The following is a 13,857-nucleotide window of genomic DNA, read 5'->3' as shown; positions in this document are numbered from 1 at the left end:
CCGTGCCTCCTTCCCTCCCTCCTTCCCTCCGTGCCTCCTTCCCTCCCTCCCTCCGTGCCTCCTTCCCTCCCTCCGTGCCTCCTTCCCTCCCTCCTTCCCTCCGTGCCTCCTTCCCTCCCTCCCTCCGTGCCTCCTTCCCTCCCTCCCTCCTTCCCTCCGTGCCTCCCTCCCTCCCTCCGTGCCTCCTTCCTTCCCTCCCTCCCTCCGTGCCTCCTTCCCTCAGCGCCGCCTCCGTCGGCACAGCCGCCGCTCTCTCCTTCACTCCCCCGGCACTCGGCGAGGCGGAGGGAAGGGATGGCGGGGGTCGCCGCCCGGCTGCTCGGGGCGCTGTGCCTGGCCGCCTGCCTGCCCCCGGCGCTCGGCAGGGACGCCGGAGCGCAGTGGACCCAGGAGAAGGTGGGTCGCGTTCGCCTTTCCCGGCGCTTCTCGCCTCTCCCTCGGTGCGGGGGCAGCGCCTTCCCGGCGGGCAGGGGTGAGCGGCTGGGCGCGGGGACGGCCCCATCCCTCCTGCCCCGGCCTCCAACGTGAATCTGGGCTGGGCTCGCCCTTGGCGCCGTCCCGCAGGTGAGGGTAGGTGCCATGGCTTCCCTCCTAAGCCTTACGAGCAGATCTTCCTCACACGTTTGGCTTTGTCATCTCCCACCGCCCGGGACCGGGCATCAAGAGCGATAAGCTTTGTCACGGTCTGAAATGTTACTGAATTTAAGGGGAAACCCAAAATCTGAAATTGTATTCCTTATAACATTCTACTATACTCCAACTTTCATTGTGACCATGTTGATTCAGAGGACAGTGACTTAGTTTGAGAAGACAGATAGCTTTCAGCAGCAATGCACATGTATCTAGGAAAAGCAAGTAGGCATGTGCTGATAGCCGGTACAAAATTGTTTTGAAAAGATACAATGCTCTAATATGCTGTAGACTTGTACCATATTGTGTCTAATTTAGACTGCTGTGTGAACTAGTGAAAAAAGGAATCTTGAGATACGGTTTAATTAAACAGTGGTGAGCTTTAAACCATAGATTTCTCAATGTAGCAGGTCTTAGTGTTTCATTATGAAACTAAACCACGTGAAACGTAGGAAAGCTTAAAACTGCAAACCACATTCAACTAAACCCTTCAGGAATTTCCAAACAGAAAATATACTTTTAGGGCCATTCCCCAAGTGTTTGTAGAAGAAGTCAAAGTTCAGCAAGAAGCGACTGAATTCCTCAAGTCGGAATAGACAAGCTGATAAAATGAGGCTTCCCTCACACCCTTCCATGCTTCCCCTTAGTAACTCCCTTTCTCCTTGTTTTAACTCATCCCCCCCTCCCCATTCAAGGAAATCTTGGCTTGTTGCTTTGTTAATGAGATACTGTTTCATTCTGTTCTATTAATTGTACCTTACACTACATACATATATATGTGTATAGCTCATATAGTGTATATATATAGCTCATGTATAGATTGTATATCTGTAATTATGCACAATACATGTATATGTACATATATAGTATATACATGCAGGGGTGAATCTTTAGTCATGCTGGTCAATGAACAATCACACAGCCCCAGTGCTCCTTTTTGCAGCACCCTTGAGCCCCATCCCCTCATTCTTTAGCTGGCTGCATTCTGACCAGCCAGTCTCCCCAGCAGTGCTGTCAGTAGTGCCACAGAACCATATCACCTCAGCTCCTCCACCTGTGCACACACTGAGCAAGAACAACCTCCTCTTTCTCATCAAATTCTTGTCCTTCAACAACTTTTGTTCTTTGTCCCTGGAGGGACATGTGAGCCAGAAATTCAAAGTCCTACAGGTAAGCCTGGGCTACTTGTAGAACTCGAAGTTTTGCAGTTTTGTACAGCTTAGTAGAGCAGGATTAGTGACAACCCTGTCATGAAGATACTGTTCTGCCTCCCTGTTGTGGCTAAGTAGGGATTGACCAACACTGTAAAGAATGAGTCACTTACAAATCTTATTTTGCTTCTCTTTTATTTCATAACCACTTTTGTAACTCCTCTCACTTCCCAAATTTGAAGATATCTCCATCATTAGAAATGGAAATTGATTCCTCTCCTCTGAAGTATTTTCATGTATTTGTACTTTAATAATGTTTCTTTACCGAGTGATTTGATGACCCCAATTACCAGGCATGCTCTTCTCTTGTTCAACTGCAGATTTTCTGAACTTCCTCAAGTAAATTGTCCTCCTACACTCTTCCAAAGTACAAAGCTTTTGTTTTTCACTCTCCCCTTACAGCCCGCTCCTCCTAAACTGAACAGCTCCCTGTCATTTTCTCTTCTCTGTGCCTCTTCTACACTGGTTTAAGTTGCACCTTATTATACTTCTAGTATTTCAAAAGACTGCTTTACAACTTCCATGGTATAATTTCCAAACTTTCAAAAGTTCATCTTCATATCAGATGAAATGATATAATTTTTCTTTTTTCTTTAATCTATGTATAAATTTGCTAGCCATAAAAATGCTAACTGCCCATCTTAAATTTTGGTGTCCTTACAGTCTTAAAATTCAGCCTTAAACACTGTATTAAAATTGGCACAACTAGATTCAGCGTCTTTGTGTCAGCCCTCTGCTTAATTTCACTGCTAAACCTAAGTGGAAATAGAGGAAAGGTTCACACAGAGATAAACACCTAGGAAACAAGAGAAGGGTAGAATTAAATGTTTGCAGTGAAGTCTAAAAAATACTTGTGCTCATACTTGCTTGTACAAACACAAACAAAGTAGAAAAAAGTCAAATAGTGAGGCAACCCCTGTTTTTAAACAATATTCATCACCTAGGGTAATAAGATAATTGGTAATAAGATACCTGACTTTCGAGGTCAGTTCACATTCTGGCCAGGTAATGGGTTTTAGGTGTTGTGTCAGACACATGTGAAATGACACACACAAGTAGAAAAGGAGTGAATTATTCCTTGCTAACACATACAATGATAGGGTTAGACTACAGATATGTATGAAAATGTCATTTTGATGCAGGAGCATCCCAAAAGCAAGTCAGCTGTTGAACAGTTTGAAGAAAGAAAAAGAATAAAATAAAAAATAACATTGTCCTACAGTATAAACTATGATTTGCCCATGTTCCATTTTCACTCCTTTTGCTCATCTTAGAAAGGATGACACAGACAAGGTACATGGAAGGACAGCAAGTCTGATCAGTCATGTAAGGCAGTTCTGATCAAAGAAGAAATAAACAAAGCAGTATTTTTCATTAGAAAGACAGGAGTAGAGGGAAGACCCTGTGATATAAATGAGGAATGGAATGATAGTGCCTGAAACAGGAATCTGTAAAAACAGTAGTGGCACAGGAAGTTTCTGAGGAGACAACTGCTAGAGATTGGATAGGTTCAAACCTGGTGTCTAAAGGGGCATTTGAGATGTCCTTGGGAATCCCACCTGGCATTCGGCTACCACTGCAGAGCTCTATGGAGCTCTTGCACATCTAAGATGTGCCTTTGCCAGCTGCATAAGGATGTCTCAAGCATTTTGGGTCACCTGATACAGCCCCAAAGGCCTGTGCTTGGGTGACAGAAAGGAAGTCACTTGGGAGGTGGGTCACATACTAGGGGCTGCCACAGGAGACAAACTGTCGGATCTGAGGTTAACCCATGTGTCACCAAGCTGACAAATGCCCCAGCTAGCCCCAGAGGAGCCGCAGCATTCTGTGCAGTCACACTCATTCTGCCGCTGTGGGCAGAGACCACAATGACACAGCTAGCTCCCCCTGGGCGTGACTTACCTTAGGCATTTCTTCACAGCACACAGCATAAAGCTAAATTCTACTACTGGAAACAAAGCTTCTGGTGTTTGTCTCAATAGAAACCTCGGTTGAAGGTGGCGTGGTTGGACATGACATATATAATTTAGATATTAGGAAACAGAGAACCCATTCATAGGTTCAGGTTTTACAGCTAGCTGGTAGGTAAAACTTTCTCCCATACTTTAAATACTAGCAAATTTTGTATGGAAATGAAAGAGAAGCTAGTAATTTCTGAGTGAAAAGGGTTTAATAATTATGTTTTGTTTGGAATAAATTAAAGTAGCACAATATATCATTTTTATTGTAATTATGAAGAAAACTGGTTAAAAAGGCCTAGTAATAGTTATAGCACTCTTCTTCTCTCTACCTTCTGCAGTATTCTCACCAACCAAGAATTTTAAGTTCTGATGCTATTCAAAAAGTTGTGGCCAACACAGATATTTCTGAAATGTGGGAGAATGATTTGCGCCCTATCCTGATAGAAAGATACCCGGGATCACAAGGAAGTTACATTGTGCGACAGGTAAGACAACACTTCCTGACAAGCTCTAACATCTTTACTATATATTATTATTATTATTATTATTATTTATATTCTGGTAACATCTTTGGTGACCCCTACCAAAGAGACAGTGCCACAGAAATTCCTTTAATTCAGTAGGATGAACTCTATCATTGTTCAAGTCTAGACCGCATAGTGCCAACATGACACAGCTTGCACATCAGCTGACATTATTTCCCAGGGCTGCATAGCATGATGGAAAATAAGTTATTTTTTTTTTTTTAATAATGTTTTAAATTAACAAGTTTGCCCCAGGTTTGGTACCCAAAGTACAACACAGTGGTTGTCCTTTCCCTCACATGAGCAGGTTTTTGGTCACTGGTTCAAACCCGAGACCATGCATGGGATGAAATAAATGACACTTTTTCTGGAGAGGCCCTGTCCTGTGCTGTTACAGTGCTCTGGAGTGTTGCCTCAGATGGGTGTATCAACACAAAAGGGGGTCAGAGGGGCCCAAAGGGGCAGGCAGATGAAATGGTCAGCACAACAAAGTGCAGCCCTGATCCACGAACCACAGCAGCTCCACTGGCCCAAGCACAGCAGCGTCCTGATGCTGGGCTAACAAACCAGGCTGCAGCTGGCCCCAAGGCAGGAAAGACTCCAGCACGTTGTCTTTGAGCCACAAGAAGCTGTCACACAATGGCGTTGCTGCTCTGCCAGCCCCTCTGCTCTGCACTCACAGCGTGCGCAAATTCAGGACAGTGTCCATGTTGGCTCCGGACCCCATCAGCCAAGCAGGAGGCAGACAATGGTACAGCTGAGTTTACTAAAGACATTCACAGCATCCCACTAGCTTGCATCTGCCCTTTGGGCACTGACTCAACAGCTCTAAGACAGCCCCAGCTACAATACATTTATTTGCTACTCAGGAATTGGTAGATTGGAAAAATGCAGCCTTTTTATGCATTGTGTGTGTGTGTGTGTGTATGTGCACATCTCTGTAGATTTAGCTTTGTGGTTTCTTTAGCAGTACTCTGGAAGGCAGCCAAGTGAAAGGGGGAAAAGGAAGAAAAGCAAAAAAACAGCTGAGCCTAGGCTAGAAAACCACAGATTATGTTCAAAATAGAATGGATCATCCTGTTACAAGGTAACAGCATGTATTAAATTAAAAAAAAAAATTAAGAGTCCTCTATTGTCAAAACACAGCAATGGAGTTTGAAATGGATTATACTTCTTTGTTGACACAAAATCATCAGAATAGGGAAAAAGGCTACTGGGAGCTCCATCCAGGCTTATATAGTGCCCTCAGTCCTTAACAGACATCCTTCACTCTGCCTACTGATAGCTGATAGACCATACATGTTGTAAAAGCTTTTAGTGGGTGACCACAAACAAAATGGAAGTTTGTTCTAGCACTAATATCTATGGCAATATTGTTGTTTTTTATCATTCCCACTGACTTCCCTAAGAGCAGAACAAGTCTTCAAAGTCTATTTCCCCCTCAGAGGCTTTTCCTAATGTTTACTTAAAGAGAGAGGAATCTGCCTCAAAGAAGCTCTCTAGGGACCCACAAAAATAAGTTGCTCAACAGAGAAGCAGAGATGTCCCTCTAATATGAGTTAGCCAGAACTCTGGTTGAAGTATAGCTGGGGTTGTTAGAGGTATTCTCTTCAGGCAGAAAGATAGCTAAAATTAATGATTTGCCTTATGGATTGTCTCAATTCTTATCTTTATATGAGCTACACTTATAGAATTTCATTTTTGAAACGCTCTTCTGAAATGTGTCATTCTTTCTTTAATTAAAATAATCTACCTATCTGTTATGGCCTTGTAAACAATTTATGTCACTTGAAAGGCAGATTTTTCACAGAAGCTTAGAAGTCCAGCCACCTCACACCAACCAACCAACACAAAGAGCTTTTTTTTTTTTTCCCCTTATACTTCTGTGGCATCTTTGTGTGGTAATTGTCTAAACAGCCACAACAAGGTCTCCGCAGCCAACTCTGACTTTCAATTTAAAGGCACATCTGAGTCAAGCTCTGAAAATATTAACATTAAATCTGCTCTAGTTACACCTGTAAAAGACACTGGCCTGAAAACTTTAGATATCAAGATCTTAATGTGTCATAATAACCAGCAATAATTCAAAACATCTTCACACTCACAAAAAGAAAGGTCAAAGGGAAGACATAAAAAGCAAATGAGGCAGTCAGAGGCTCAGGTAGCAAAGTTATACAGTGATATTACATTTTTTGCTATAAAGTTTATTCTTTAAAACACCATGAACTTACAGAAATAAGCTTAGGAGCCACTATTAATTAGCTAATAACAATTTGTCTGCAACATCTTTCTGAAGCAAGAAATATTAACCTGATTGTTTTTTATAATTGCAGCATATCAAGGACCGTCTTCAAGCATTAAAGGCTGGTTGGGAAATTGAAGAAGATACATTTCAGAGATACACACCATATGGCTATAAAACCTTTTCAAATGTTATTGGCACTCTGGAGCCCTCTGCACAACGCCATCTCGTGCTTGCTTGCCACTACGACTCAAAATTCTTTGGACAACAGTGGCAGGGCAGAGTGTTTGTGGGAGCCACTGATTCAGCTGTGCCTTGTGCCATGATGTTGGAGCTGGCACGGGCCCTGGATAACGAGCTGCAGTTAATCAAGGTAGTTCTTTTGTTTCATTTTCATTTGCCTTGCCAACAGCAACAGGCCTCAGGGCATTTCCACATTCTTTTCCATAGCCTGCATGCTGGGTTCTCTGATTGCTGTGCTTGTAATAAATCTCCCATTGACTCCAAGAACAAACAGAGATCAGTATCTACTACTCTAAGTTATATTGTCACATTAAAATTTCTTATAAAAAGGGTGGATATCTAAAAGTTATATACCATTTAAAAAGAACAAATTATATATAAACATATACCATTTAAAAAGAACAAATGATACATGAATAATAGATGTTTCGTAGACTTGGAAAGGTGTAATGCTACTTTCTATCTAAAAGGCACAGAACCTGACTCACAAGTTCCTGTCCTATCCAGTAACATCTAGGGCCATTGAAAATCTTTGCTGCATTCTGAATCCTGCAGAAATCTCTTGGTTGCATTCTGCTTTGAGACAGAGATGAACTAATTGTTCTGCAGATGAGTCACACTCAGGTCCCCTCATCCCACAAAGATTTTCTTCTTAATTTTTTTTTACAATTTTGAATAGTTTTTTTTATGGAAGAAGTATAATGTCATCAGTCTGTGTTACCTGTGCTATGAAAATCTGTTTCAAAGGGCTGCAATTGCTAGGCACAAAAATCTGTTGAGCCTACAAACTCTTAAAGCTTGTAGGATTGCAAATTTGTAGGATTATGGATTCACGAGTGCCATCTACTGGTTCAGTATTCAGTATTTACAGAAAAATAATTCTCATAAGTTTGCAGAGGTGTTACAGGAAAAGGTTTATCAAATATGAGAGACACTCTACAAAGTGTCAGGAGTACACTCAGCTCAGGTTTTAGAATTACTTGTCGACAGGAGTTCCAGAAACTGATTTGGTGCCTTCTGATATGTGAATATTTAAGAATGAGAAGATTAAGAATATGCCAATATTTTTAATCACAAAACAAACCAAGAAAAGTCCTGTAATACATAGGCTTTCATTTATAATAAATTTGCCCAGTGAGTATTTATGAAACAACTTGCACACTGACTTTAAAGACATTTTTCACTATGAATACACTATTTTACAGTGAAAATTATTTTTTATCATCTAAGATGACAGCATTTGACAAAAAGGCAACTAATGACTTTTCACAGGCTATCACTTGTACAGTCTGTTAACAAAATATACTTTGGGATCCATCTGCTTAATACATTAGTTATGATGTTTTTGCTCTGCTTATGGTAGCACAACAGACTTTGCTATGTTTTCAGCCAAATCTATTTATACTTTGACTTGAAGCTGTGATTTTTGTCTTGATGCTTCTCCAGTTATAACATACTTCTCCAGAGTTAGTTTAAAATTATTGGGCAAAGACTCTCTTCATTATTAAAATGTGTTAAGCAGCAATAGTAATAATAACACAAGTACTACTTTCTAAAACTCAAATAGCACTGATACAGTTTCCTGCAGAATGTAATGCAAAATGACTGCTGCCCACAGAGCGCTGTCATGTGCAAAGGACAAAGGGCAGCAAGCCATTGCCATTAGAGAAATCAATATACCACTGTGAGCACAATCAATACCATCTTGCCTGCATGACTGACATTTTATAGAAGCTTCTGTTCAGATGGCATCAGCTCCAGCTATTTGGGAGTTGTAGCCCATACAGGACATGACTGCTGCCAGTGACCTCACCTTTTTAACCACATCATGCAATTTTACTTGAAGCAGTGTTAATTCATAGAGGGCTTAAAGACTGTCAAGCGACTGTCAAGACTACAGTTCTCAAACTGTTCATTTATTGGAACCAGACGGGGATTTTCTGGGCTATGGATTATTAGGAAATTCTGACAATTGAAATGAGGATTCAGATAGTAGATTCCCTCTACACTAGGAAGAAATTTCATACAAATGTCTTTTTTATGACATTAAACACATTTGTCATATATATTCTCAGGTTTGAGTGCTGTTATATTTTGGTTATTGAAAGGAAAAGACATATCTGACATATCCACTCTCTTTGCTCTGGTTTAGCACAGAATTACCTCCGTGACTGCAAATTCCCCTGAATGAAAAGAAGGGGCTGAAAGAACCATCAACTTGTCAAATACATAATTCACCTCCACTGATGCACAGCTGTAGCAATTACATTAATCCTTGTGATGCAATCAAATGACGATATTTGCACTCCCATCAGTTGTTGTTACTGACATGTCCCCTCATTATTTGAGATAATGTTGCTGCTACCTGGTTTTGCAGGTCTCAACACTCAGGTCATGTCCTCCTAAGTCAGAAATGAAACTTTTATCCAGAACCAAAATTGTATGAGACTGGAGAATGTGTCACTGTGTTAGATAAATAGCAATTACCTTGACTGATGACTACCACTATTACACCATAATAACATCCAAAGGAAGGTCTGCATAAGGAACCTTGAAAATACATCCTTATCTGTGTTACTTACATAGCTACAGTATTTGCCCTTTATTTACTGTTCTGGCCAGAATCACTTAGTTTTACTTTTAACTTCCTCCAGCAGGCCAGCTCAACATCAAGACCAGACCTTTCCCTTCAGCTGATCTTTTTTGATGGTGAAGAAGCCTTTGTTCGGTGGTCCCCTTCCGACTCCCTCTATGGATCTCAACACTTAGCTCAAAAAATGGCATCGACCCCACACCCACCTGGTTCAACAACCACAAACCAGCTGCAGGGCATAGTAAGTGGCTCTTCCCTTCCTAAGGACTTTCCTCCTTAAGGAACAATAGTAAATGGCATTTATAAAAATATTTAATTAATAGGTAACTGGCCAAATTCCCAAGAAACCACGACCCCACTGAAGTTAAAGGAAGAAGCAGGCTTCTGGAAACATTGTGAAATATGTTAGAGAATTGGGAAGAGCTTTTCATGGGATTAGACCTGCTGCATGCAAGTATGAGGAGGAGCCATAGAAATATCAAAATACACAGTTTATTAGAATATAAACTAGGATACCCACCTTCTTCAGGAAAAGATAATTCAAAGTGATAAGGAAAGAGCACAAACAGCATTGGCCTATGAACAAATCTCCCCTAGCTCAGTACTAAGCTACAGCAACCTCTGTATCCCTCTGATTCCTACTAACATTCTGGTTGTCTGTTGCCTTCTACTTTCCCTGTTTACTGCTGAGGCACTTGTGTCACTGCTTCTTGTGACTCATAAAATGTCTTTCCCTTGACAGACTTTGTTGTTCTCAGGGGAAAAAGCAATTTCCTCTTCTTTCTCCCCACCTACCGCTGTTTTAAAGAGATATAACACACAAATTGCAGGCTAGGCTATGCAGCCTGCTTCAGCTTGAGGAACAGAGGAATAGCCTAACCTTGCTCTCCTTGGGAAGACAGCAGAATGTATCAGATTGGAATCAGGTTCTGCTAGTGAATTCTCCTCAGTACCATGCTGGAAAGGCAGATCTTTGGCCAGGGCTAGCGAAGACCTGCTCATGAGCTGTACAGGACACCAAGAGTTTCATTACTGCTGATGATGTTATAGGAAAGAGTTCTGCACTAAAGAGTCTTTCTTGTCTAGGACCTGTTTGTACTACTGGATTTAATTGGTGCACGAAACCCGGTCTTTCCCAATTATTTTCCAAACACTCTTCGATGGTTTCAGAGGCTTCAAGCAATTGGTAAGCCAAAGGATATGGGTTTTGAATTAATTTCAAAACCAAGTGAGTAGCTGCTGAATATATTAAGCCCTGTGAATCAGATTTTTAGATTAATTTTCTGGTTTACAGTAAGAATCTTTGATAATGTAAATGTGAAATATTAAACCTTTATGAAGATTTTGATACTTAGTTAATAAAACAACTGAGGAAGACTCTCAGACATTTGAAAGCAACAAAACATTATGTTGCTGATTGTCATTCTGTGACACTTGGCAACTGCTTCACTTCTGTGTTTTTGTTCTCACTTCTGTAAAATTATGGTAACAGCACCAGTTCTGAAGTCTTCCAAATATTAAACAAATGCAAAAGACAGTCTCTACTGTGCCATGGAAAATGCTTCCATGTGTGAGGAAAAATAATTCAAACCTGCCAACGTTCCTCATTGTCCAAAAATTGTAATAATCACTTTCATTGTGCATTACAGAGCAAAAGCTACACAACATGAATCTGCTGAAGAATCACCCTGTTCCAAGTCAATATTTCCGCAGTAATTTACATCGAGGCTTGGTTGAAGATGATCATGTTCCATTTTTGTTAAGAGGTACCAGAAATTCTTATATTCAGTAAGAAATGCTTAATTTAGTAAATGAGCAAGTGCATATGCTCTCATTTTTCAAGCTTATTTGTCCCAACTTGAGGCTTCTGAATCCAGCTTTAGAGCTTTAATGTATTACCTAATGAAAAAAATTAATTCCTTAGAGGTGTGCAGCTGAAAAATCAGAGAGAAAAAGAAGTGAAACAGGAAAGAGGCTGAGAAAAAAATGCTCCTCCCCAAAAGCAATTGGGAAGCAGAAGACTGATTTCATTCCTCTTTTACCTACCTACAAAGCTGCAGTACATATAGGTGGCTTAATGTGTGTGTGTGTATGTATATATATATGTATATATACACATACATGCAGTGATACAGTTCCTTTATCTGAGGGCAACACTGTCTCTATTTTACAGAGTAAAAATAAGAAACCCTATTTTACCATTTATGTAGAGAACTAGAAAAATGCTTCAAAAATATTCAGTCTTAACAGTATCACAAAAACATGGTAATCAGTTTTCATTTTGAGGAGCTGCAGTGATTTCTCTGTCCTACTTTAGCTCCTAAACACAAAACCTAAAGAATCTTGGAAAAAAAAAAAAAACCGCCAATAAATAGCTACAGATTATTTTAAAAAGAAAAAGAAAAAAGTAGGAGGAGGGAAAAGTACTGAAAGGAAAGGAAGGTGGCAGCTTTACACAATACACTCTTTAATGATGGGATGCAGTCACAAGCATCAAAACAAGAGAAGGAAAAAGGAAGCTGCAGGGACACACCCTATAAAGCAAGCTTATTGAGTAGTTACCTGACTCTGTTGCTAAATGGTGAAGTATCAGTTGGCTTAACAGAACTTCTAAAACATTTCTTCTCCAAATTTCACTTTCCTTTTTATAGGGGTTCCAGTCCTGCATCTGATTCCATCCCCTTTTCCTGCAGTATGGCATACCATGAAGGACACAGAAGAAAACCTTGACAAAGCCACTATTGACAATCTCAACAAAATCCTGCAAGTGTTTGTACTGGAATATCTCAACCTCTGAAAGACAAAACATCAACAAATTGTATTCCATTCACACTACTGTTTGCCCACCTTCACACTTGCTATTTAATTGCATTGGAGAGTATCAAGGTGAAGAAAAATGCGATAGCTCTTGCTAGACTGATTATTGATTGAGCTGTTCACGGCCCATTGATCCAGTAGCCAAATAAGATACCATTAAATAAGACCTAGCTCAGCCTGGAAAGAATTTGATCTTTCCATGTTTTGTGTCTAAATAAAAAACCTCCAGAATCTTTCCAAATTGTTATCACTGTTTTTTGTCAGGTATTGTGATCCCAGGAGGGAATGCCTCATGACTTAATTGTATGATACATTTTTACAAGGTGGGACCAACTTTTGCAGTGTTCAGCTACAGAAATTTACACCATGTTATCAAAAGAGGCAAAAATCACATCATAGCAGACTTCTACTTTGGGCTGAACAAAACCACCTCATGCTGAAATGAGTTGCCAGAACTCCTGACACACAGGTGTGATTTTTAATCCTCTCTGGTCCCTCTCCTCCTTCCCCTACAAAGGTGGCTGCAAGGGTTTATCTCTGCAGAGAGCTGACCCCCAGAACACAGACCAATAACCCAAACTCAGCCTTGCCCCTATCATTTGTTGGATACTTGTTGATGGAGAGTGGTGGGGGTGATCCTAACAGGAAGGTTTGTGGGGGTTTCCCTGTGCTTTGACTGCGACACAGGAGATATAAACAAAAGATCAGGTGGTGTGTGGGAGCAATGACCCAGTACACGCCATTCAGTCACATGAGAATCATTCATAATTTGACCCAAAAAACCTCCAAACCACCACCCATCTGCTGTTTTTAATACAGACCACAACAAAAATACTCATATCAGGAAAGTGATCACTTTAGAAACTATAGTTTATCTAAATACAATTTTAAAGGCTAAGTGCTATCAAAAATAAAATGTTATTAAAAGCAAGACAGCAGTTTAGGCACCAAAAAGATACAAATTTAACAACCCTGTGCTTTTACATTCCTTACTGGAATTGTTCAACAGATAAATCTGTTGTAACACTTGCAAAAAGAAGGCCTGGAACGAGATCAATGAAAGACAGAAGAACAATATTCAAAAGCTACTGACAGAATTGTGGTTTCCACTGGTGAGAAAAGGATGAGAGCATTTTACAGGGGAAAAAAAATCAAGCTGATAGGAGATGAACTGAGGAAAAAAAGTCAGTATTTTACTGCTCCAAACTTCTTCCCGGCGAAGTTCTACCCTGAGCAAAGAGAATTAAAAATGAGGTAAGCAATGGAGTTTTAGGCATGTCAGATTTGACCTGTATTTTATCATTTGCCTAAGACAAATATTTTGGAGCCTAAGACTATATTTATATCTATATTATAAAGTCGTTACAGAAACAGGTATTTACAGCAGTGGAAATTTGTAAAATTTTTCTATTACAATAGGATCATTTTCAGGATAGCCTGAAAATTAAATTTGATCTGATTTTAAATTTAATTCTGATTTGGTAGCTCAAAGATGAAACAAAAGCATTTTGTGTTTTCCTATCACTTTAACATTGGTGAGAAACATTTGTCTTACCTGCAACTTCTGAAATAGAACACTATGAAAATTCTAAAAAATCAGTCAGATGTCTTTCAGGTGTTACTGTACATCTGTGTA

At 40.2% G+C, this 13,857-nt stretch overlaps 1 protein-coding gene across 2 annotated transcripts; it reads left to right on the top strand.

Annotated features, from left to right (window-relative positions):
* The first annotated feature begins 230 nt into the window (after positions 1-230).
* QPCT (glutaminyl-peptide cyclotransferase) lies at positions 231-12,462 on the top strand. Of its 2 annotated transcripts, none has more exons than XM_058802352.1 (7): positions 231-396; positions 4,141-4,287; positions 6,660-6,941; positions 9,469-9,645; positions 10,491-10,590; positions 11,054-11,170; positions 12,056-12,462. In XM_058802352.1, exons 1-7 carry the CDS (start codon positions 295-297, stop codon positions 12,199-12,201), a joined length of 1,071 nt encoding a protein of 356 aa, XP_058658335.1. In that variant the 5' UTR covers positions 231-294; the 3' UTR covers positions 12,202-12,462. The 2 variants fall into 2 exon arrangements, with proteins under 2 accessions (XP_058658335.1, XP_058658334.1); XM_058802351.1 differs by having other exon boundaries at positions 9,466-9,645.
* The last annotated feature ends 1,395 nt before the right edge of the window (positions 12,463-13,857 follow it).

Source organism: Ammospiza caudacuta, chromosome 3 (assembly GCF_027887145.1).
Source record: "Ammospiza caudacuta isolate bAmmCau1 chromosome 3, bAmmCau1.pri, whole genome shotgun sequence".
NCBI lineage: Eukaryota > Metazoa > Chordata > Aves > Passeriformes > Passerellidae > Ammospiza > Ammospiza caudacuta.
The sequence above is the reverse complement of the archived record's forward strand: the minus strand, read 5'-3'. Positions and strand labels throughout refer to the sequence as shown.